The sequence below is a fragment of the Urocitellus parryii genome, chromosome 8, assembly GCF_045843805.1.
Source record: "Urocitellus parryii isolate mUroPar1 chromosome 8, mUroPar1.hap1, whole genome shotgun sequence".
Lineage (NCBI taxonomy): Eukaryota > Metazoa > Chordata > Mammalia > Rodentia > Sciuridae > Urocitellus > Urocitellus parryii.
In genome coordinates, this window is record NC_135538.1 from 137,994,029 (window position 1) to 138,020,080 (window position 26,052).

General features: G+C 45.9%; 1 protein-coding gene across 1 annotated transcript in view; it reads left to right on the plus strand.

Annotated features, from left to right (window-relative positions):
- Rreb1 (ras responsive element binding protein 1) overlaps positions 1-26,052 on the plus strand; it is a 127,283-nt gene that overhangs the window by 88,932 nt on the left and 12,299 nt on the right. Inside the window, exons 7-10 of the mRNA XM_077801772.1 lie at positions 2,654-2,798; positions 3,358-3,494; positions 18,906-19,095; positions 19,932-22,866. Of these exons, the coding sequence (XP_077657898.1) occupies positions 2,654-2,798; positions 3,358-3,494; positions 18,906-19,095; positions 19,932-22,866 (3,407 nt within the window). The remainder of the gene's footprint in view (positions 1-2,653; positions 2,799-3,357; positions 3,495-18,905; positions 19,096-19,931; positions 22,867-26,052) is intronic.

The following is a 26,052-nucleotide window of genomic DNA, read 5'->3' on the forward strand; positions in this document are numbered from 1 at the left end:
GTCCTGTGGGCTCTTCACCTGCTCTGTCTCCTGATAGAATTTTGTCATTTAATGCCAACTATTTCACCTTGGGCCACCATCACCCACAGAGGAAGTGCCTGGGTTATGGCCCTGAGATTCCAGCCAGTGATCCAGAACCAAGTTAACTGACTGATGTGGCCTTTGGAGGCCATCTGGAGTAGGAGAAAGGCCCCAATTGTTGAAAACTTGATTCTAACTGAAAATTACAGATTCTCTATACATCACCACTGTATTTGCAAAATGGAAATAACAGTGTGTGTGAAGGTTCTGCTAAACCCTCACTGAGTGCTGGGTTTAGCCCTTCTTCTCCCTGTCAAACTAGCTTCTCTCATAAATCCCAAGGACAAAATAATAAAGCATCCTTTTATATTTCTGTGTGTATATGTATCATGTAATTGAGAATATGGAGCCTGAAGTGTGCCAGTGAACTGTGTATAGTCGTCATTCTCTAATTAATAATATTCTCACTCTATTGGTAAAAAGGGTATTGTTTTTGTTAAATTAAATTGATTTTGAATAAGTTATTGAAATGGCAAATTTGAATAATAATTTATATCCTTCAGTGTTATCATACTTCCTCAATTCTTAGATGCTTTTTTCTTAAATATATAAAATTGGGATGAACCATATAATAAATGCTGAAAGAAGCCACTTTTTTTTTTTTTCCTTCAAACTTTGATGTTAAGGGATGTTCTTGTCAAATCACAATCACTTTTGTACTTAACAGAGCTATTTGTGTCTGTTAACTTCTTCAAGTCTTTAGGTGACTGAGAACTAAATAAAAAAGAATCCTTCCCTAATAATTTGGGTAAGGAATTTTGTGGCTATAAGCGTGATTGTGATTCTCATCCATTTTCTCCCACTAGATTTTTTTACTCCACCACATGGATTCCCCCTAAGAAAACAGGTTTGGCTTCCTTTCCTGAGTCCCCTGTCCTCAAGGTCAGGATCCATCTTTAGCAGTTCCAGCTGGCGGATAGCTGTAGGACTGGTGCTGCTTTGTCAGGGCAGAGTCTAGGCAGGGGGTTGATTCTAGAGTGTGTCTAAGGAGCAGAGTGAGAGAAGTCTAAAGCAAACTGTAGCATCTATATTCACAAACTTTAGAAAAGGGGATTTCTGCTGCTGTAGGGCAGAACCTGTGTGGGAGAAATGCTGCATCCGATTGGCCATCTTGATCATTGGCACTAGCAGCCGTGATTCACAAGCTGCTTGGCCTTTTCACCCCACAGACTCACTCCTCTAAAGAAGGCACAACAAAAAGGTGAGCTGAGATGGTTTTCAGAAGTGTGACAGGGGAGTGCATGAGAGCTTTGCTGTCTTTTCACATTCTTCTTAAGAAGTTCTTAAATTTTATAAGGACTGGACGTATAGCTCAGTAGTAGAGCATTTGCCTAGTGTGCATGAGGCCCTGGATCCAATCCCCAGCACAGGGGAGGGAGTGGAAGGAAATTCTCAAGTAAAATCATCTTATAAAATAGCTATTTGTAAAAAGCTGCAGCTACATTCCTACATCTGGCACAGTTTAACCCCATTCAGATGATGAGTATGATTGTCATTAGCAAACTGAAACCCTTTTTATTAAAAAAAAAAAAAAAAAAAAAGAATTGAGACTATTTGTTTGTAATGCCATTCTTTCTTTTCCTCTGTATCTTGGGACCTTCTTCTTACGATATTTGTTTTAGAACCTGATAAAATAAGGTCATTTATTAAGGGCTGGGTCAATAATAAGGGCTGGGGATATAGCTCAGTTGATAGAGTGCTTGCCTTGCCTTGCACAAGGCCCTGGGTTCAATCCCTAGCACCACAATAAATAAGGAAATAAGGTCATTTAAATCAGATCCTCATCCATAAGACCCCTTTTAATGGAACAAACACATATAAAATATATATAAAACCTCACTTTCATATTATATGTGTATCTAGATACAAGAGTTGCAACATGTAATTTACTGCACTGTCCACCTATTCTCATCATCTGTAAATCCACATAAGACCTTGAACAACATGGAAAAGATTTCAGGTCTTAAGCACTCTGGACATGTGCTTTGTCAGCACAGTTCAAATTTGTACCCCAAGATGCTTCCAGAAGCAGAAGAAAGACAGTACAACTAGGATGCCTTCTGTGGGTCAATATGGAGTTATGGCTTAGTTTGTGAACTAGTGGAAGTTTAGGAACCTGGGAATTTTTTATTCTGCAGAATTATGTGTCCTAAAATAGTATTTTTTGCCTGAGTACATAAAACCAGTCACCAGCTAGTTGTTTCTATGTCACTAATGCCCGTCAAGTTCATGAATGTCGTCCACCAAGCAGTGAGACACAGCCCTGCTTCTGGATAGCATTACAGGAGCTTGAAGGGTCAAGGAGATTATAAAGCTTTGGAAAGATAGAAGCCACTGTACAAATTGTATTCCACATGCTTAACTAATGAAAATTCGGGGAGTAGGGCTATAACTCAGTAGCAGAACACCTGCCTCCCACAAGTAAAGTTCTGGGTTCCATCCTCAGCACCACACAAAAAAAGATAAAATCCAAGACCAAGGCCCAGATACAAAATCTAAAATTTAGAAGAAATAAGTGAACTAGATATTTGTTGTCGTCACGTCACACCTTCAGTGTGTATCTCCCTTTCAGACACATGAAGATTCATGAGAAGGACCCCAACAGTGCCACAGCTGCAGCCCCTCCGTCCCCTCTGAAGCGCAGGCGGCTGTCCTCCAAGAGGAAGCTGAGTCATGATGCCGAGTCGGAGAGAGAAGACCCAGCACCAGCTAAAAAGGTCCTCTGGGCCCTGGCACACACGGTCTCCTCACGGGGGGCTTTTGCAGATCTACCTCTCGTCTTTATTTTCACAGTCTAGGGACTGGGCAGACATCCATCCTAGGCTTTTCGACCTATGTTTTCCCACAGTATTTTCTAAAGTGTCTAAGAAAAGAGTACCTGTGTGTGTTTCCTCTTTGGACCCCCTCAACTAGCCTAGGGATGAAACAAAGAGCTCCCAGAATTATTTTCACACTTTTTATGTTGTTTTTATAGCTAAAATGAAGCTTTATCTTATTAGGGACTCTTGTCCTCACTCATTCCTAGTGCTTGGCAGATACTAGGTGCTCCATGAGTACTTGTTGAGTAGATGAGACAACCGGGGAGTGAGTGAGGGCACAGGCGGGTAGGTGGTGGGTATGTCTTGTGTGAATGTAGGAATCAGTGGAGTCACATTCTTAATAGTGGAGTGAGGTCCACATCCCTTTTAGAAGTCCCTGGGTTGGTGATGGCCTCTTTTCTGGAGCAGTCCCCATGAGAGAACACCTTTATGACTTCACTTTCTGCTTTTCCCTAAGATGGTAGAAGACGGGCAGTCAGGTGACTTGGAGAAGAAGGCCGATGAAGTCTTTCACTGCCCAATATGCTTCAAGGAATTTGTTTGCAAGTATGGACTGGAGACCCACATGGAGACCCATTCAGATAACCCACTAAGGTAGGAGGAAAGATGAACTAGACCTGTGGTCTGGGAGGCTGTTTTTCATTCCTACTCCTAGCATATTACATTCTTATTTCTCATTACTTTAAACTGAGCTCAGTGATTGAACTTGAGTAGATGACATTAATAAGGTAGTTAAGAAACACGCAAGGTGTAGGGAAGAGGTCGGGCTGAGGATCTTCAGGGAGAAGGTGGCTGTAGTCACAGGGTGTGTTCACTCTGCCTCTTTTGCTCCTAGCAAGGCCCCTTGAGTAATCACCAATGAGCCCTCCAGCCACCGGGGAGTCTCCTGTCACAGGAGCTTTTGGACAACAGACATATTTTCTTCAAAAAAAGGTGTTGCAACCCACAAGATTATTGGCCATATATGGATATGTGGTCAGGGCAGGGATAACCCATGTGATACATGCCCCTGGCACAATGCTGGCACATACTAGGTGTTCAGAAAAGTTCAACCCATAGCAAAAAAACCCTGAGAAAGCATTGTAGGGTAAGAAAGACTTCTACTGAGTACAAAGAAGTAAAGCCTTCTTGTTCCAGTGAAACAGCGGCAGGCAGTTGTTCTCATTCAGCTTTAGTTTTAAATCTTGCTTAGCTGCAGGGTTTCTGATTCTCAACTTTGTGAGGCAGAAAACATGGACATTGATATAATTTTCCATCGGAATTTAGGGGAAACTTGTCTGTCTTTTGCTACCATCTCTGATGACTCTTCATCAGGCAAAAAGTCCCGTTATTTTGTAAGCAGATAGGTGTAGGGATTTTTCCTCAAACTATTATTATCATTGATCTTAAGCTTTGAAAAGAACAAAGAGCTGTGTGGGAACCTCTTCTGTAGTTGGGAGGCTTGAAGGTAGCCCATCCCGGAAGTCACACACAGCTGAGGGTGTTCTTCCAAGAGCAGAGGGCAGACCCCTATGTGGTTACAACGTGAGAAAGACACCTTGAGAGTACAGGAATTTGGGCATCTGTTTGCCTAATACATGGACCAGATTTTCTTCCCACAAACATGTATTAAGTTGTGACCTAGGATTGAAAAGGTCCGAGCCAGCTGAAGACCTCTGTGCGGGGCTAACTAAAAGCCATGTTGAATATCGTTGTCCTAATTGCATTAGTTTGACATATATTCCAGGGGATGAAGAGGAAAGAATTTATGGAGAGCAATTGAAATACTATAAAATATCTTTATGGAACTCCCCAGTCTTAGAAAATTGGCCAATGTGTTGAAGCAGCCATGGGCTGGTTGTCAGGCCTGTCTCTGCTCATGTGTAAGTTCAGTTTCCTCATCCTTCAGATTGAAGGAAGGCTGGGGAACCAGGTCAACCCTTTATTCCCTTTAGGTCTGTCATTCTAAAAACTCTCTTAACCATTGAGAACACATCTGGTTCTTCCTTTTGTAAGCCCCCTCATTCTGAGATTGAGGAACTTGACTTTATGGTTTCATTAATGTCCATAGCATCCCTAGGATGTGGGCTTGTGGTAGGTGGAGAATATTAAAATCCTTCTCTAGATGAAGGATATGAAGTTGGCAGACAAGCCTCATAAGGAGAGTTGTGGGCAGAGCAGGAATAGCACTTGAGACCCCAACTCCCGTTCAGCATTTTTGTTACGCAGCGCCATGAAGTCACAGCTCATCTCTGTGCTCCTTTATGTGTTTTATTTCACTTCCTATTTTATTTTGTGATTAGAGAGCATCATAGGAACTGTCCATTTGCCCCTTCTAGATAATTCTATGTTATAGGAAAAAATAATCTGGCTCTGAAGAGATTTCTGGACAGCCCAGGGCTTGGACAAAGTGCATAGCAGTGAGAGAGAAAGATGAGCTATCCTCTGCTGAAGTGCTGTTGTGGATGAGGGTGTGGATCTTGTGGAGTGGCCTGCAGACCAGGACCTTCTCAAGGGAGAGGCAGGCATCCTCAGAGGGGGTGGAAGTGGGAATTGCACTGGACACTGGTCATGTAGTCCATGTGCAGTCACAATTTGATGGATGATCACCCCCTATGGCTCCAAGGCGGGTGGCATAGACAGGCTATGAGGTTGAATCTCCAGCCCTGCGGATCCAGTTAACCTCACCTGTTCAGTGATAATGCCCTTTGTTTGATTAGTGGTTAGCTAAAGAAGTGTCTTTGCCTGGTAGAGTCTTGGCAGGCCTTTATCCCTGGCCCCACAATGACTGGCCTTAGGGTTGCTGGTAAGAAGAGGTGACCTGACGTCCTTTGTGCAGGGTGAGCAGTCTAGCTCCTGCCTGATGGCACTATCTAGTAACTGTTGCTAGATGGGGTGGGGCTGGCATCTGGAAACCAAAAAGGAGTTGATTACAGAACATTGTTAATTTCCCTTTCTCCTCTCTGCTCTGCTGTTCCACATAATAGCCTGCTATCAGAGGAGGCCTTGGGGGCAGGCATGGGCCAGTGAGGACTAGCCAGGCTGTGAACTGTGACGGTAGCTGGTGGGAAAGACTGCTTTTTAACCCAGAACTAAAATAGACACCAACTTCATTTTCAAACCCCAAAGGCAACAGCCACAGTGGGATGCTACCAGTTTAGACAGAAAGTCTGTAACTCAAAACAGCTGTTGGTTTCTCTCTCTCCAGCCCCTACCCCACTCCCCTCCCACTAATCTGGCAAGGTGCCCGTTGTTCCTTAATAAAGTGTTGGAAATCCAAACTCATGTAAACACTGAGTTCATTTTCTTCCCTTCTGCAGTGTTTCGTATTAACGAAGTGTTAGCATTGAACAAAAGGGAGATACAAAGCCCATGGTAGATTCCAGCTCTCGGGGTCAGGTATTGCTGATGACCCTTTCTATACAGCTTCCCAGATGAGGCAGGGAAGGCAGAGGAAGAGGTGGTGTAGAGCTTCCTGGGTGCATTTGGAATCCGAGGTGAGGGAGTGGGTGTTCAAAGAGTAGATGGATACAAAGGGGCCGTCGCTGGTGTGGGGATATTGCTGGACATTGAATACCTGGCTTGGTGGTTAGAATAGAGCGGAGCAGCAGGCCATCCACTGCTGGGAATGAAGTCAGCTGGAGGAAACATCCAGCACCATGCAGCAGAAGTGGAATGTGAGCCCCATGTGTCCTTTGAAATTTTCTAGTAAAGCGAGGGCTGGGAGTATAGCTCAGTGGTGGAGCATGTGCTTAGCATGTGTGAGGTCCTGGGTTCAGCCCCCAGCACCAAGGGGGAAAACAAAAAAGCAACAGGTGAAATTAATAATGCTTTAGTTGACTATACCCATATAGTCAAAACAGAATGTCAGCATAAAGTCATTGTAAGAATTCTCATTAAGACATTTCGCTGTCTCCTGTCATATGCCAAGTCTTTGAAATCGGTGCATGTGGTGCTGTCACAGCCCCTCTCAGGACAAACCAGCCACATGTCAAGTGCTCAGCAACCTGCAGAGCAGGTAAGATAAGTAGGGAGGGCAGCAAGCCCCGGCCTCATGTGTGAAAGACTCTTGTCCTGGGGTGGGCCAGGGGGGCAATAGCTGGATGAGCTGGATAGTTCCCATGTTGAGGAAGCTGCTGCCAAAGGTGAAGCTTGGCCCAGGTTATTGTATAATCTCATGTGGCTTCTTGATTAAAAGAGATCAGGTAATAAGTAATTTTAACATTATTTCAGTTAAAATGTACCCAACAAATGACTGAATCCTCAAGTTAGTGCCAGGCATCTATCAGACTTGAGGAAAATGGTACTGTTCAAGACAGAGGCCATGGGCTAGTCAGAAACAAGGAGATGAATTCAGGACCAAGAAGGCACGTTTGCCTCTCGGCCAAGCAGAGGGATAGGTTGGTATAAAGTTTCAAGTTTCTCCTTTGAGCGTATCAGGTGTTATGATATTCACTAATTTCTCTCCAGGTCAAGGCCCTCGTCAGTCTGGTCAACGTTACTTTTTATTTATTTATTTTGGTGGCACTAGGGATTGAACCCAGGGGTGCTCTACCACTAAGTTACACCTCCCAGCCCCCCCCCCTTTTTTTTAAAGTTATAGATGGACACAATATCTTTATTTTTATGTGGTGCTGAGGATTGAACCCAGTGCTTCACACATGCAAGGCAGGCATTCTACCACTCAGCCACAGCCCCAACACCCCCCCAACCCCAGCCCTTTTTATGTTTTATTTTGAGACAGGGTCTCACTAAGTTACCTGAGCTGACCTTGAGCTTATGATCCTCCAGCCTCAACCTCCCAAGTTCCTGGGATCACATTCTGTGCCATCTTGCCTGGATGGTCCACTTTATTAATCTTGGTTGCCTCTGAGGTGATGTTAAGGTTGGGAATCCATTGGAAGCCCAAGGGGGTTCTGGCAGGTACCCACAGCCCTGTGGGGGTGAGGTGGGGAGGTGAGAACTGCTATAGCCAGGAGGGCCACTCCTTGCCATGTGTCTTGGCGGTGGGGCCACTGGGAAGGATATGGCAGAAACTTCTGCATTCTCGACTGTGGGAGAAATGATCATGTCCTCCCTGCATGTCCCCCACCTGCTGAGAAACTCATTCTTCATGTAGCATTGGTCCCACACATGTCAAATGTCATCTTAAACATAGGCTAAAGGTAAAACCAAATCTGTCAGCATCTTAAATTTAAGAGTCCAGGGGTCCAAGGCTCAACCAGTGGACACACATTTAAAACTATGCTGGCATCTGGGATGGAAGGAGAGCCTGTGACGGGAGAATAGCTAGTCCGGCAGTTGGCGGCTCCTGGGGCAGGATGACCAGCAGGCTCACCAGGCTTCCGTGCTCACTCCACACTGCCCGTGGTAAAAGCCCTCAAGCTCTGCCCCATGCTTCACGCCAAGCTGGCTTGGTCCCAGAGGACAGCCTGGGCGGGTTCCTGGGACATGGGGAGGGGAAGCTGCCCCGCCAGGCCCATCGCTGCTGCTCACAGCAACTGGGAGAGATTAGTGCAGCTGTGGATGTCAGTTCTCTTGCCCTGGGATGGGCTGGGAAGGGTGGGCTGAGGAGAGAAGAATGTCTGAGCCGGGTGGGGCTCCGCAGGAGAGATTGTTTGCACTTACCCCTGCTGGCCTCTGGAGACAGAACAGGAAAAATGAAGCATGAAATCCCTTTAAAAGGAATGCCAGTTTCTCGATTAAAACACTGTAATGAGCAAGGAATTCAATATCTTAGGGAAGTGGCTGGCTGAGTTGCAGCCTCTCAGCAGGTATTTCTCAGGTTCTGCTGATGGGGTTGCTGGGAGTAGGGAGTGTCAGTGTTAGGAAATGCTACTAGCAGCCTGCGTCCGGGCTTCACGGATGTGATGCAGGTCCTGTAAGAAGCTGGGGCATCTGCAAATAACTGCCCTCTGAGTAAACAGTAGCAGACAGCTCCATTCTGCACTGCTGCCTGGCAGTCTGGGACCTCAGGCCAGGGGAGGCTCAGTTTCCCCATCTGGAAAATAGATTTGAAGACCTGTGAGGGACTGGGGGTGTAGCTCCATAATAGAGTATTTACCTAACATATGGGAAGCCCAAGAACTTAAAAAAAAAAATTTTTTTATTAAGACTAAAAACTGGTGTGAGGATAAAGAGATAATCTAGTTCTGAACTGTACCAAATACTAAATAAGTTTCTCTTTTGATACTATTATTTAGAACATGAGTCTTTTAAATTTTCTAATTTTTAAAAAATCCTTTTGAGATATTGGAGATTGAACCCAGGGATGCTGTACTACTAATCTGCATCCCTGGATCTTAGTTTTTTATTTTGAAACACAGACTCGCTAGGTCACTGAGACTGGCCTCGAACTTGTGATCTTCTAGCTTCAGCTTCCTGAGACTCTGGGATTATAGGTGTGCGCCACCACAACCAGCTACGTGTCTTCTTTAACATTTTAAGCCCTCCAATGTTTAGAGCAATGATCTGTTGTGGCATTTCTTTGGTTATCCCATTCCAGTGAAATTGAGGAGTCAGATTCCAGGGCTTCTCCCAAATACTGTTGACTTGACAGGGAACATGAAAGCAATTTGTTCTTTACTCTTTATTGTCATAAAGAACCACTTTTATCTAGTTTTGCTTTTGTAAAGATTGGGCAACTGAGTGGCTGTATAAATTTGGTTTGAGTCCTGCATCCCAGATTTTGTAATCCTTGTAAACTGTGTCGAAAGGCTGATATTTAGAAGCTTGAAGGGACTTGACGCCTTTAAGTAACAGAGCCACACATTACTTTTCTTAGTTTCTTGGGGAAATCTGAGATTCTAAAGAAAGAGTTTCCCAATATTTGAAATTTGCCAATAGTCTTTTGAAAATGTGCTTTGTGTAGTTAGTAAAAAATAAAAAATTAACCCTTTATCGCCAACTGGGAAGGGAGGGCGATGCCGCGTGGTAGGCCCTGTGGAATGACAGCTCAGTGAAGATGCCACAGGAAATCCTAGGTGGTGTGTGTCCTTGGGCGGCTCTGTTGGCCTTTTCTGTTGACTTCAGGATTTTCATCTTGTTCTGGAGAGTTAAGGTGACCAGATGAATCAGGCACGAGGGAAGCTGATCCCAAAATCATTTAGCCTCAGGTTGAGAAAAAGAAGATGAAAAGGACTTCTAAGTGCCCTGTTTTCCATGTTCACAAATCGCATTGCTGAAAAATTTACCTTCAAACTTGATTCTTGGGGTCGGGGTATTGTTTGTTTCTGTTTTGTTTCGTCTGGGAGGTGCATGGGATCCAACACAGGGTCTCTCACATGCCAAACAAGCTGCCAACCCAGAACTGCTCCCCCAGCCCTCGGGCTTGGCTCTTGATCCATGCCACGTGTGCATGCTCCCCCTCCATTTCAGGTGTTTCCCGAAGATTATTTGGAAAACCACTTCAGTCAGTGGTTATAAATTCTAGGTTGGTATTTCAGGGCCAGTGCCTCTCATGGTGATAGTCGTTTCTGATAAGCAACTATTGGTCCTACTATGAACCACCAAACCTGCTGGGTCTATTTTGGGCTTGTTCTTTTACCTTTACTCCCTACAGTGAATGTCCACACCATAATAGCACATTTATCACATCACATTTTCTATCCCAGCCTGGCATTAAACTGTTTTGTTTGTTTGTTTGTTTTTTGTACCAGGGATTGAACTGGGGGGGGGGCACTCCACCACTGAGCCACACCCCCAGCCCTATTTTGTATTTTATTTAGAGACAGAGTCTCACTGAGTTGCTTAGCGCCTTGCTTTTGCTGAGGCTGGCTTTGAACTTGTGATCCTCCTGCCTCAACCTGCCGAGCCACTGGGATTACAGGCTTAAACTGCTTTCTTTTTAAAACTAAACAGAAGAAGGATATTATGTCTTTTTACAAGGACATTTTGCTGTCAAAAAAAAAAAAAAACAGATACCACAGGGCCCTCCCTATTTAGGCATTTTTTTTAAAGATGAAAACAGAGGGGCTATGAATATGATTTAGTTTTGTTTTTTGTAATGCTGGGGATCAAACCCAGGACTTCATGCCTGCTAGGCAAGAGCTCTACCACTGACCTATACACCCAGCCCATACAGCCCGTTCTCCGTTCTCCCTCTGTACCTGACAACCAAAAGACACTCTGAGCGCATATCAAAGGATCATGGCCTCAAGGGTTGGTAGCCTCTGTGACTTTATATTCCTAAACCATGATCAAAACTGGGCTCACCTACCCCTCCCAACTACTGGGAGGCGCTTCCTGCCCTTGAGACCCCCAGGCCCTCTTATCTCTGCTTCACACCTACCCAGTACCCTTCAGTGATACTCAAGTGGTGCTAAGGGAAGCCAGAAGAGGAGATAAGCTGCAGGCAGCTGCTTCCTCTCTGTTCCAGAGAGCCCCTGACTCTGCATACCCCCACACCACAGCCCTCTCTAAGAACCCCACACCCAGCTATAGGAGCCACTCCTGTTAGAGCAGGGGGATGTCTAATCCTTCCCAAACTGCCCTTTGGAGGCTTTCCCACTGACTGATGTTCCTCAAAGTAACCTATTTCAATATGATTTTAAAAGAAAACAAAGGTTTTGTCTGTGAACTCTTGTTAACTTCTTTAGATTCTACAAAGAAATGTGCTTTCCTTCATTTATCTTAGTGGCAATAAAGTTGTTTCCACTGGTTTTCATTTGTAAAAGTTACTCTCACTTTCCAGCTTGGGACACTGCTACTGTCAGAAAATCAGAAGGAAGACTATCAGATGTGTAAAATTTCCTTCTGGGCACACTGTCAAAAATCTCTTGCAAAGTGAAATTGTCCCACAGCCCCCTATGTCCCCTCTGTGGCGATTCTTCAAGTGCAGTTCTACCCCATTTAAATACTTTTGCAGTCGTTCTCTATACGAATTCCTGACAGAGAGGAGATATCTCAAAAACAGGGCAGGGAGTGGGGGTGGAGAACAGAATCCTGGGGGCCGCCCCCCTATGGTGGTCCCCCAGAGGTGATAGCCTTGAGAAGATGGACAAATCCGAGCCAGGTTTGCAAATATCCTAAGAGCAGTGCCTGCAGCAGCTCTGCATCCTGTAGCAGGGTCCACAGATTTACAATGACCTCCACTGTCCTTGAAGTGCTTCTTTGAAACAAGGTTGCAAAATGTTCTTCCTGGGGCCTTGGGCAGGCTCCATGACCCGAGTGTCTGCTTGATAACGGCCTATCCAAATGTTTCTGGGTGATGGTTTTCCACGCTGGTTTTATTTAAGATCTACCAACAGGTGCAGAGTCTGAGACAGGGAGGCAAGTGTTTTTCTGTGGGTGTTTCTTCCTTTTAACCAGCCTCACAGTGTGCTTCTGGTTTCAAAGCAGCATGTCTCCCCACCCCACCCTCCACCTTTTTTCAGCAACTTGATTGTGAGATGACATTCTGTATCTTCAGAAGTGAAATAGAAGGGGGCAGGGGTGTGGTACCCCTGTGGTCATCAGCTACTTGGGAGGCTGAGGCAGGAAGATATCTTAAGTCCAGGAGTTGGAAATCAGTCTGTGCAACATAGTGAGAACCCCATCTCAAAAAAAAAAAAAAAAAAAAAAAAAAGAAAGAAAGAAACAGGCCTAGACCTTGACTTAGACTTAGAAGGCTTCATGTGGGTGTGCAGGCTGGAAAGCTGGGCTTCAGGAGGGTGGCAGGGAATGAGGAAGCAGGAGGTATAGGACAGAGGACTGACATTAAAAAACCCTTGTTTCTTCCCACAAGTCTCCAGATTAAACTGAGGGCAACTTGTGAAGTTTTTGAGTGAAAAGAAAGGACACATCCATTTGAAATTAAAACTCAATTTTCCCTGCATTTTCATATTTGCCCACACACGCCAGCACATCACCTTTTCCTGATTTCTTTTTTCTCCCCTAACAAGTTAAAATAATGGTTAAAAACTGTGAAATGGTACCTTGAAGTTCTCAAAGCATTTTGTTATCTGATATTCAAAGTAACCCCAAAGATCCTGCTATCACAGGTGAGAAAGGAAACTGTTAAGATATTTTCAGACTCTTGATTCTGGAAGCAAATTCTTAACTCTAATTTGTTTTTCAAACTTGTCCAACTGTAAGAATCACCTGGGGTGCTTTTTCATAAGCCAATTCCTGGGCTCATCCTCTGACTTCAGGAGGTCTGGGGTGGCATCCAGGAATCTGCTTCTTTTAACAAGGTCACGAGGTCATTCTTATCTCTGGTGTGTTTGGGAAGTTTTCCATAGCAGGCAGCCGAAAAGCAGATGTAAGTAAGTTGTCCAAGGTCACACAACCTGAAGTACTCCTAACTCTGTCCCTGCACCCTGGTGTCCCTGATACCCACCCCTCCCCACAGTGCTCCACACTGCCTTCCACTGGGACATAGAGCTTGTGGTTGGTGCTGGGTACTTTTTACTTTGAGTTTATTGAGTGCCCGCTGTTTGAAACTGACCAGAAAGGGGAGGGATTTGAAAGAGAATGGAGAAGACAGATATGTAAAAATCAATGTTATTAAAAATTTATGGCTGTCATACAGTAAATTATCATTGTCACATTAAAAGCCACTCTCCATTTCTTTTATAAAACCTACCTATTGATGCCACTCACAGTGAATATTCATGGCCAACAGAGGGACTATACATTAGTATAGTAGTCTCAAAAATAGGGTATGTTCAGAGAAATCTCAAAGGCATAGCAAGAAAAAAAAATAGAACTTTTGTTTATCTCCCCATAAGAATTTCTATTTACCTGACACGTTATATGTACATGCAAATATATGTGTAAATGCATATATATTTATGTCTATAGTATATACACATTTCTCAGTTAAACAACAGATTAATGCTTAAAAGCTTTTTACTAATATACAATTTTTATTTGTCAATTAAAAATAAATTCTTTTTAAAGTGAAGTATTACAGGGTTCCATCCCACTTCTCAGGCCCACCTCTTTGCCTTTCATAGCTGGCTCACATGCCACTAAGAACCACTGTTATTTCTTACTAAACCTACTTACTTATGTAAGTAAATTACTTACATAATTTACTATAATTCAATTTTATTTGTATAAGCCAGTGAATTATTGTTTAGAAAAATAGTAGTCTCTGGAAACCAAGTTGAAAAAGTCTTATTGACAGTGCAGATTGGACAGTATTTTTTTAATTGCTGTCAAATTTAGGTAGGTCAACTACCTATAAACAGTTACACGAGATAATCATAGAAATTTGGGATTATGCTCTATCTTGGTTCGAAACATCTAAATCCTTGCTCCAATTAAATGAACTAAAACTGTAAATCGAAGATGTATTATGGGGGCTGGGGTCGTGCCTAAGAGGTAGAGTGCTCGCCTAGCATGCGTGAGACACTGGATTTCATCCTCAGTACCACATAAAAATAAAAATATTGTGTCCACCTATAACTAAAAAATAAATATTTTTTTAAAAAGATGTATTATGAGGATGATTCATGCACTAATGATGAAATGGAACTAGACTCAAGCATAAACCTTTGGCCTTCTGTAGAAGGACTAGCCAGTGAACGTGCAGTTGTCTGTCAGTGTCCATGAGAGCTAGGTTCCAGGACACCTGAAGATACCAAAGTCCACAGATGCCCAAGTCCCTTGTATTGAATGGTGTAGCATTTGCATAGAACCTGTATACATCCTTTCTTATACTTTAAATCTTCTCTAGATGACTTATAATACCTAACACATGTAAATGTTGTATAAATACTTATTATACTGTATTCTTTAGAGAACAATGACTCAAAATCTATGTGCATGTTCAGTGCAGATGAATTTTTCCCAAAATATTTTAATTTGGTTTTTGATTGAATCTACATGCAGAACCTTTGGGTATAGAGGGCCCGGATGCTTAGTTGAGATAGTTGGGTTCTGTAAGGTCACTCCAAACACAGAAGTAGCAAATACTCAACCATTGTTCCCTAGGGGAAATACAGGGTTCCTTGGTACCTCCAGTCCTATTTTCATCAACTAATCAGTGCAGAACCTTGTTTTGTGTGTGTGTGTGTGTGTGTGTGTGTGTGTGTGTGTGTGTTTCTGTTTGAAGTACATTCTTTAATATGTATTACTGATTCCTACATTGAACTCACAGCCAACACAACAATAACTCATGCTTTTCTAATACATGCAATACACACGTTTTTCTCCATAAAGCAAGCACATCATAACCTCTCGTTCTCAAGAACACAAAACAGCACTTCAGGACCACACGAGGGGGCCATTGTAACACTGAAATCACTAATGAAAAGCACAAAAATGTGAAGAACATGGCATGAAATAGCACAAAGGACATTTATTTATAGCATGAGAGTTGAACAAGAAGGCAAAGTAGTGTCCTTCAACCTCAGCTAGGAATGTGTATATTGGGCAACTCAAGATTTTCACTGCTTTGTACATATCTGCAAATGACCACAAAATCATTACAAGTATCAATTTTGGATTTGCAAATAAATTTTAGCAACGTAGACGTTCACAAGTACAGAACACAAAAATAATCAGAATCACTGTTTTGTTCTGATTTATTTAAAGTTGTGTTTCAGACATATATGTGTGTATATATATTTTAAGTTAAATACTTAAGATGTATATAAATTCTTTTATGAGCTCTCTCTACCTGGCTTTGAATAAAAAGCCCTTCTCTGCAAAGAGTGAACCCTGCTGGCTTCACAGGTAAAGGTGAGCTGGGTAGAAACGCTAGGCTTTCTGCTGTGATGTTTACTAATGCTGTTTATCTCATTTTGCTTAGGTTGAAATGAGCTCGTTTAGGTGTTGCAACATCTCAGCAACCAGGACAGTGCCTAACACTAGTAAAACCTAATTTAAAACACTGCCAATCATGTACAACTAAGTAGAACAAATAAATAAATAAAAATAAAGCACTGCAAATAGTTTGCACAAAATATCTATAGTAAATACTATTTTCTGCATGCAGGAAGAGCAAGTTATATTGTAGACTCAGGTGGGAACACCTGCCTGATCTGCTGGGTGGCAGGATCCCCACTACACTTGCTTACAGCTTGCTTCTCTCCTCATTTTCTCACCTTTCAGGGAAGGCAAACCTAACTTTCATCCCCTCTGTCTCCCCTGAACTATCTCCAGTTCACAAAGTACCAGACCAGATTGTGTCATAGGCTCAAGTGCCCAGCTTTCCCTGAGTATAAATCCCAAGTCTGTAGTTTTCCTGAGCCTTGGGTTTGGCACTTCCCTTGAGACCCTGACTCCCACCCCTGTGTGTGCACAGACATACAAACACACTTCTTTCCAAAGCTCCGGTTGGTCAGTAGGTGTACAGGAAGAAACATGGTCTTGCTGGGGAAATGGGCTCCTTCACATTGTGAGTGCCACAGAGGGACTCAGTGTAGGGACTTTCCTTCTGTAGTTTTATCAGTGGAGCCCCCACACTCAAACACACCTGTTGCAGATGGTGGTCTAGGTGTTGTCAAAACTGAAGAAAGTAGAAAAAGTCAGCCAATTAGCTGTTTGCAGTAAGGTAGTTCTGTCTCTTGAATGTATAAGGGATTTCTCAGATGTATACAAAAGTAGAGAAAATAATATAATGAACCCCCACGTATCCCTCACCCAATTTCAGGAATTAACAACTCACAGTCAATTTTGTGTCATCTCTTCCCCAACCCAGATAATTTCTAAACAGTAATTTCTTAATAATATCAAATGTCTGGTTAGAGGTCAGTTTTCCCCATTCAGATATTTCTTTGATCCTTAGTCTAGTGCAGAGCTCCCAGCTGACGAGTGCCAAGGTGATGGATCGGTGATCATGTGCAGTTGAACTTGAACCTGGAAGATCTGAAGTCAGGACTTCGATTTCCAGTGTGGTAGTATAGGACAAAGGTTCTCAGCAGCCTCCAAGGTTACTGTTCCCTCTGTGTCCGTAGCCGAGAACATGGAATGTGTTCCAGCCAGAAGACCCTGGCCCTGAGCAGTGTGCCCATGCAATTTCCCTACTTAACTCTGTTTTCTAACCTGTGATTCTGGGCACTTGGGTGAGGAATGGTTCCTGCGGATCATAGCCTATCCCCTAGGACCTGCCTAACCTTCGAGGTGCCAGCCACACCATCTGGGCCCATGGTGTGACAGCTTCAGTCCCTAAAGCTGTTTTGGGTTATCTGAATCCAGTTCTTCCCTGGGGCCTTGACTGCAGCTGGGCAGCTCAGAGACTCACCTCAAAGGGATCATTGTGCTTTGAATGGCTCCTAGGAACCCAGTATTCTAAATGTAGTTGAACAATGACAGGAATCTTGCTAGGGAGGTGTCCACAAGTTAGCAGAGGAGAGAAGAGAGGTGGATATACAACAGGACCCCGTTCCGCCACCAAGTGATAAAGCAAGCAGAGCTGCACATACTTGGCACTTCTTCCTTTCAACGCTTCATCAAAGAGAGCTCAGCTGCTTCGTGGGTGATTTCATTATCTCTTTATTTCCAGAGAAGAATTTCATAGCAAGAAAACTTTCCATTAAAGTGTATGCAGTGTAAACAGGAGCCAGTTGCCTTACCTCTATGTAGCACAGTGGTAGTAAGACCTACTTTAGAAGGTTGGCAAAGGTGTCTGTACGTGTAATGATGCTTGGCATGCAGAACTTTTTGCCTTCAAGAAATATGCCATAGCTGTATGGCCCCATGCAGTTGAGCCTTGGAAAGGAGGCTAAAGTGAATGACGAAACTTTATTAAATTTCTATTTAAATAGTAACATGTGTCTCAGTGGCTGTATTTAGTATTGATCTAGGAGATGTTGATAATATAATTATTGTATCATTTTTAATATGGTTCTCAGTGAAGACCCAGAAGACAACACTGTGTGAAAAGTAGAGACAGTCTTAGAAAATGGCGTTTGCTTTGCATCTGAGTAGCCAGAACATTGTAGGATGTCAAAGATTGCTTCTAAAATTAAGGATCATGATTTATTTTTCCTTTGTTTTATTTTTAAGGGCCACAGTTTAATTAAAAAAAAATGTTTTTAAAGTTGTAGATGGACACAATACCTTTGTTTGTTTATTTGTTTGTTTATGGTGGTGGGGATTAAACCCAGGGCCTTGTGCGTGCAAGGCAAGCATTCAACCAACTGAGCTATATCCCTAGCCCTATTTTTGTTGTTGTTGTTGTTGTTTTGTTTTGTTTTTATGTGGTGCTGACAATTGAACCCAGAGCCTCACACATGCTAGGCAAGCGCTCTACGGCTGAGCTACAATCTCAGCCCTGGCCACAATGTTTAAGTAGGTTGTATTCGTGGGACTCTTTCAAGGAAAGGAGATAGTCTTGTGATAGGCAAGGGTGGGAGTAAGAACTTGGCCTTACATTTTGTCTTGCTTCTTGGCTCTGTGACTTCGGTCAGTTGATTAACATTTTTAAGCCTCTGTGTTTCCATCTGTAAGAAGAGGATGGTAAAACCCATTGCCTTGCCGTGGTGTATGCACTGTCCTGGCAGGTCTTACACTTAGTGTGGACTCAGTATGTGGGAACTACAGTTGTTTTTCAGATAATGAATGCAGTAGTAGAATTTAATAAGCAATTATTATTCCTTGCTACCAATTCGGTTAGGGAATTGAATTATATTATCCTTATCAGGAATCTTGCTGGGGAGATTGTCCCCAAGGATGCTGCTACAGTTGCTCTAGGCACTGCATAAATGTATCTTTTTGCCTTTTAAATATTTACAATAATTAGAACCCATTGAGCAGAGGGAGGAACAGCACCTCTGAAGTAATCCTTGACGTTGCATGACTCAGGTCTGCAGCAGTGGCCTTAGGGTCCCGGCTGTCTTCTGAAGATGAGATGTTTGGTCAAAGAGACATCTTGTACTGCCTGCAAAGATTTGGTGTCCAGGGTTAGTAGAATATAATTTTTAAAAATAAACAGAAGAGTTTTTTTGTTGTTAACCACAAGCACACTGGCTTCTTGGTGTCTTATTTGTATTGTGTTGAGTTGCAATGAAGCAACAAAAGACATCATGAAGCCAACAGACAAGTGGAAACTGACTGAGCTACCTCTTTGTATCTTTGTCCCTCTCTTCTCCCTAGATGTGACATTTGCTGTGTCACCTTTCGAACACACCGAGGACTGCTGCGCCACAACGCACTTGTCCACAAACAGCTTCCCAGGGACGCAATGGGAAGGCCTTTCATCCAGAACAATCCTTCGATTCCTGCTGGCTTCCATGACTTAGGATTCACTGACTTCTCCTGTAGAAAGTTCTCTCGCATTTCTCAGGTATACTGAGCAGCCTGTTGAATCAGTGGCTGCCTCCATGGTCTGCTTAGTTGGATTAAGCTCCCTTATCCTGAGGGTCCCTTTTTCAGAAACGTTGTCTGTTGGATTTTTATCTTTTTTAGAACACCTTTTCTCTGAAAACTCCACTTGACCCTTTCTGTATTCCATTTCATCAGCCCATTCTTGGGGCTTTGGAATTTAAAGTTGTAAATTGTTCACCACCCCCACCCAAGCCCTGTTGTAATTTGAATTTGTTTTAATTCTTGTTTCTGCATCAAAGCTAAGTATTTCTAAAACTGGGTAGGTTCTGTGAGAAATGAGGGAGGAGGGTGGAGGGTGCAGCTCAGTGGGAGAGTGCTTGCAGCAACAGTGAGGCTCTTCCTGTGCACAGGCCTCAATTCAGTGGATTGTTCCCTCTGTGTACACCACTAGTGCCCCCAGTTGTCACCCCTCCTGCCCCTCTCACGCAGGGTTCCCTCTGTCACAATCACAAAGGTAACCAGTTCTCTGGCTTCTGTCACATTACTTTTGTGAGGCACCAGTTTTTTTAAAAAAGATAAAGAATTCTACCTGCAAGGTGGTGCTATTTCACTGTACTTCAGTATCTCCCTGGTGACGGTGTCTTTCGTCAGGCAAACACGATTCTTTAGATGCTTTGTAGTTTTCCTAACTCAGGTCCCGGTTAGCCATCAGGGGAAGATCAGCTCCTTATCTATTCAGAGAGAAAGACTGCGTACTGGGACAGTTACACAGCAGATACTTCTCGAATCTCCCTTAGTGATAATTTTTGACTCTTTACCTTTGTTCCCTTGCTTTTGCTGGTGGATTCTACATAGGCCTGGTGTGAAACAAACCTACGAAGGTGCATCAGCGAGCAGCACCGTTTCGTCTGTGACACCTGTGACAAGGCGTTCCCCATGCTCTCGTCCCTCATTCTGCACAAGCAGACCCACATTGCCTCGGACCAGGGACGGGAAAAGCTGCAGGCCAAGACCCTGGCTGGTGATGTTCTGGACCAGAAGGCCTTCCTGACCTTGCTGGGCCTGCAGCACACCAAAGACATCAAGCCTGTGCCCACTGAGGAGCCCCTGCCCGATGACAACCAAGCAATACAGCTCCAGACACTCAAGTGTCAGCTACCTCAGGACCCTGGCTGCACCAACGTGCTGAGTCTGTCTCCTTTCGAAGCTGCTTCCCTAGGTGGTTCTCTCACAGTCCTTCCAGCTACCAAGGAGAGCATGAAGCATCTGACCTTACAGCCCTTCCAGAAGGGCTTTATCATCCAGCCAGATAGTAGTATTGTGGTCAAGCCCATCTCAGGAGAGTCAGCCATCGAGTTGGCAGACATTCAGCAAATTCTGAAGATGGCAGCCTCGGCTCCCCCACAAATCAGTCTTCCACCTCTCTCCAAGGCCCCTGCCACCCCTCTGCAAGCAATTTTCAAGCACATGCCCCCTCTGAAGCCAAAGCCCCTGGTCACACCCCGGACGGTGGTGGCCACCTCTACACCCCCTCCTCTCATCAACACCCAGCAGGCCTCCCCAGGATGCATCAGCCCCAGCCTCCCCCCACCACCCCTGAAGCTCCTCAAGGGCTCAGTGGAGGCCGCCTCCAACGCCCACCTGCTGCAGTCCAAGTCGGGGGCCCAGCCAAACACGGCCACCCAGCTCTTCCTGCAGCAGCCCCGGGTAGAACTGCCAGGCCAGCCCGAGATGAAGACGCAGCTGGAGCAGGACAGCATCATTGAGGCCCTGCTGCCCCTGAGCATGGAGGCCAAGATCAAGCAAGAGATCACAGAGGGGGATCTGAAGGCCATCATGACAGGGCCCAGTGGCAAGAAGACCCCTGCCATGCGCAAGGTGCTATACCCCTGCCGCTTCTGCAACCAGGTGTTTGCCTTCTCGGGAGTCCTGCGTGCCCACGTGCGCTCCCACCTGGGCATTTCACCCTATCAGTGCAACATCTGCGACTACATCGCTGCCGACAAGGCCGCTCTCATCCGCCACCTGCGCACGCACAGCGGGGAGCGACCCTACATCTGCAAGATCTGCCACTACCCCTTCACGGTCAAAGCCAACTGCGAGCGGCACCTGCGCAAGAAGCACCTCAAGGCCACCCGCAAGGACATCGAAAAGAACATCGAGTATGTGAGCAGCAGTGCGGCCGAGCTGGTGGACGCCTTCTGTGCCCCCGACACGGTGTGCCGGCTGTGCGGAGAGGACCTGAAGCACTACCGCGCGCTGCGCATCCACATGCGCACGCACTGCGGCCGAGGCCTGGGCGGCTGCCACAAAGGCCGCAAGCCCTTCGAGTGCAAGGAGTGCAGCGCCGCCTTCGCGGCCAAGCGCAACTGCATCCACCACATCCTCAAGCAGCACCTGCACGTGCCGGAGCACGACATCGAGAGCTACGTGCTGGCCGTGGATGGCGGCCTGGGCCCTGCGGAGGTGCCCGCCGAGGCCTCGGGAAGGGAAGAGGAGAGCGGCTGTGTGGCCTTCAGTGACTGCAAGCCCATTGCCGCCTTCCTGGAGCCCCAAAACGGCTTTCTTCACGGGGGCGCCGCCCAGCCCCCCCTTCCCCACGTGGCGGTCAAGCTGGAGCCCGCCAGCACCTTCGCCGTAGACTTCAATGAGCCCCTGGACTTTTCTCAGAAGGGCCTGGCCTTGGTCCAGGTGAAGCAGGAAAACGTGTCCTCCTTTCTGAGCCCTTCTTCCTTGGTCCCCTATGACTGCTCCATGGAGCCCATTGACCTGTCCATCCCCAAGAACTTCAGGAAAGGAGACAAGGACGTGGCTGCTCCCAGTGAAGCCAAGAAGCTGGAGCAGGAGGTGGGGAGCAGTGAGCAGCTGTCTCCCTGCCCACCCTGCCCTACTCTGCCAGTGACCCTGGGGCCTAGCGGAATCCTGGAAAACCCCACAGCCACAGTGGTGGCTGCCACCCCAGCTGCAGCCCGGGAACCCCATGCTCAGCCCCTCCAGGGCTCTGTTCAGCTGGCCGTCCCCATCTACTCCTCAGCTCTGGTCAGCAACCCTCCCCTCTTGGGAAGCTCCGCCCTCTTAAGCAACTCGGCCCTCCTGAGCAGTTCAGCCTTGCTGCGGCCATTGCGGCCCAAACCCCCCCTGCTCTTGCCAAAGCCCCCAGTGACAGAAGAGCTGCCTCCACTGGCCTCCATTGCCCAGATCATCTCATCCGTGTCTTCGGCCCCCACTCTGCTGAAAACCAAGGTGGCCGACCCAGGCCCTTCAAGCACCAGCAGTAACGCTGTGGCTGCAGACAACTTAGGAGGCACCATACCCAAAGCTGCTGCCACCCCCGCTGACACCACAGGCCCAAAAGAATCCAGCGACCCACCCCCTACAGTGAGCAGCCCAGAGGCAGCCTCACCCACTGAGCAGGGGCCAGCTGGCTCATCCAAGAAGAGGGGCCGGAAAAGGGGGCTGAGGAGCCGGCCCCATGCCAACAGTGGTGGGGTGGACCTGGACTCGAGTGGGGAGTTTGCCAGCATTGAAAAGATGCTGGCCACCACGGACACCAACAAGTTCAGTCCATTTCTGCAGACTGCAGAGGACGACACTCAGGACGAGGTGGCTGGAGCCCCCTCTGACCACCATGGGCCCAGTGATGAAGAGCAGGGTAGCCCTCCGGAAGAAAAGCTGCTGAGGGCAAAGCGGAACTCCTATGCCAACTGCCTGCAGAAGATCAACTGTCCCCACTGTCCTCGGGTCTTCCCTTGGGCCAGCTCCCTCCAGAGGCACATGCTCACACACACTGGTAAGAGGGCCCACTGGACGCGCCAGGTGGTGAGGCCTACCTCCTGGCAGGGAGGCCAAGTGGGGGATCAAGGGATGGAGGTCAAAAGTGGAGGAGCCTTTTCTCATGCTCCATTCATTCCTTGATTCTCCTGTTAGAAGCCACAGGCTTGCTGGGGGTCCCTGAGTTTCCCTGATATTCTTAGTAACCATAGTGACCTGTGCCCATGATCTGAGCCCCTCTGAGGGCTGCTGGTGAGAAGTGTCCAGTGCAGCGTGGTCATGTGCCCATTGGTCCCCTCACTTCCCTCCTCCCAGCCCTTCCCAAGAAGGTTTTGAGATAATTTGCTGGGTTAAGCAGGGGAGGTGGCTCCAGAGAAGTGGGACTTTGTATTAAGGTATTGGGGCATAATGAGCTCAGTGTTGTGACATCAGAAATTCCAGCCTGGCATCCTCGGTGCAGCTTTTTAAATTTTGAACAATCTGAGTTCTTTTGGCCACGTATCTCTATAAAGGGAAGTACTGCAAAAGGTGACCTGGTCATTTCCTCTCAGTTCATCAAGCTGGCTGCACCTTCCCCTATCTATTTTGAAAATCAGTGGTGGACGGTGATAGAATTTTTTGTTTCATTGATACTAAAATTGTCAACTGTCACAGGGAAACATCCCAAGTATGATTAATATTCTAAATAACACTAAAATTAGCAAAGTATTCAAATGATCACACAACTCTCAATTAAAATTTTCCAGAAATTCTTGCAGGACTTATGTCATTGAACTAATAGTAAATTGAATGAGGTCCTTAACCTTTGGGGGTTCAAAACCCAAATATTAATAGGATCAAAGATCAACTGATATTGTATGTATGGTACAGGATTGCTGGATGAATTATAAGCCAGCAGTTAAATTTGAATTTCAGAACAACAACAAACGATGTTGAGGGTGTTTCCCTGTAGTATTTGGGATAGATGAAAAATTATTTGTTGGTCTGATGTTCACATTTTAACTGGGAGTCCTGTGTTTAGGAGGTTTCTAACAGTCTGGTGAGGGTAACTTCGTGGGAACTGGTGTGAGCCATGCTCTCTGGCCAGGGGGAAACACCACGTAGGGCTGGTGTCCCGCACGTGAGGTGGAGCAGCAGGAAAGAGTTCATAAAGCAGCCCTGCAAACCAGGAAAGTACGCAGAGGCTAGTGGGGGGGGGGGGGGCCTAGGAGGCGTGACTGAAAGGATTGGGGTCTCTTGGAGGTGCCAATCTCCAGAGATTGCCACAGAGCTGCAGTATCTCTTCCTGGGATGCTAGGGCCTCGAATCCAGGAAGTCCGCAGTGTTGTTCAGGGAGGGCTCCGTAGAACCGGAATTTCTAGATTCATAAAGTACACGCTGCCTTTTCAGTCCTCATTTTCTTTCCACTGAAATAGTTTAAGCCAAACAAACTGAGTAACAGTTCTCAGGAGGAAGCGTTTCAAAGAAGTGCCCCCACGCAGAAGTGTCTTCTGCTGCCCTTTTTTTGGGTGACACCTCTTTGTTGCCTGCAGAATCTTTGGAGAAGTGAGTATTTCTGTTACAGTTTTTCAAAGAGCAGATGGTCTGGAGCTGGTGGTCGGTTTGGTTCTGGCCCCTCCTCCCCTCTCTCCTCTGCCCCTGCCATCAACAGCCTCCCATCATTTTCTGATGACAGTCCCATGCTCAATAGACACTGTGCACATTTTCCTCTAAATGTGTTGAGGCCATTTATCCCCAGACATTTCTATTCCCAGTAAATTGGCGATTTCCCTGAGAAGCTGGAGCAGCCAGAATTTCCTTTCAAGAGTTGTGCTGGAGTAGATGCCTGATACCCAGCCCCACTTCAGAATCCAGCACTGTGATTGCCTGGCTTTTGAATGCCAGAATGCCATCATCGGCTTAAAATTTGGTAGCATGTGAGCCAGGTGGAGTGGTGCATACTCATAATCCCAGTAACCTGGGAGGCTGAGGCAAGAGGATCACAAGTTTGAGCCAGCCTTGGGAACTTAATAGGACCCTGTCTTAAAATAAAAAGGCCAGGCACAGTGGCGTTCGCCTCTAGTCCCATCCACTCGGGAGGAGGTAGGAGGATGGGGAGTTCAAAGCCAGCCTCTGCAAAAGCCAGACCCTGTCTCTAAAAAAATACAAAACAAAGCTGGGGATGTGGCTCAGTGATCAACTGCCCCTGAGTTCAATCCCCAGTACCAAAAATAAATAAATTAAAATAAAAAGGACTGGAGACCTAGCTTAGTGGAATGTACTTGGTTCAGTTCCCAGTACAAAAATAAAATTTGGAAGCATCTGAGCCTGAGCAAGGAAGATGTAAGACATATTCGAGACCAGGTAGGATGGATGTAGATATAAACATTCTGCTACTTCTCCATTCAGAGTTGCCGATAACCTTAATTAGAGGTGTCTCTTTGGGGCCAGTCTCTGACATCCAGTCAGAGAAGCCTCTGAGAGCTAGTGTTCATGACATGAGGAAGTCGAGGCTTAGGGAAGCTAAGTCACTCGCCAGCAGTCCTGTGGGTGGTAAAGTGTGGCCAGAGCGCCACACCAGAGCCACCGTTCCCTGCAGCCACCCATGATCGCCATGGCCTGCCGGTGCCCTCGTGGAGGCCCTGCTGTGCCGGCCTGTCTGCACATGCCTGCATGAAGAAGCCTGGGAAGTGGTGTGAGACAGGGAGAGCACAGCTGGGCATCGGAATGCTGTGGATTAAAACCTCAGTGACTGCAGAATTGTGTTGTACCCCATGTAAATATTGGTGCCCGCTGGCGTCCGCTCACTTCCTTTCCTTTCCTGGGCACCACTACTCACCGTCCAGGGATGGCCTCAGCATCACCTGACTAAATCACGCCATGTTGAGCACTCTGCTATGTCTGGTGCTGTGTGAGAACATTTCCCACTCATCGAGCTTTAGACCTGGAAAAAGACGGGGGAATCGTCTTCCCACAGACCTGAAATTCCCCTGGTCGGCAGCTCTGCTGTCCATCAGAGTCACGTAGCTCCCTGGCTTCTTAGGCTCCCTCCAAAACTTGAAAACATGGCTTGAGGCATATACTTAAGACTCAGCAGCAACCCTGTAAACAAAGGAGGTGTGACAGGGAAGGTTCTGTTTTTAAGTGTAGTATTAAAGCTGATAGTTTTTATTCCGAGAATGGTGTTCCAATAGGGGATCCACCTGCCAGCTGCCCGCACTATCAC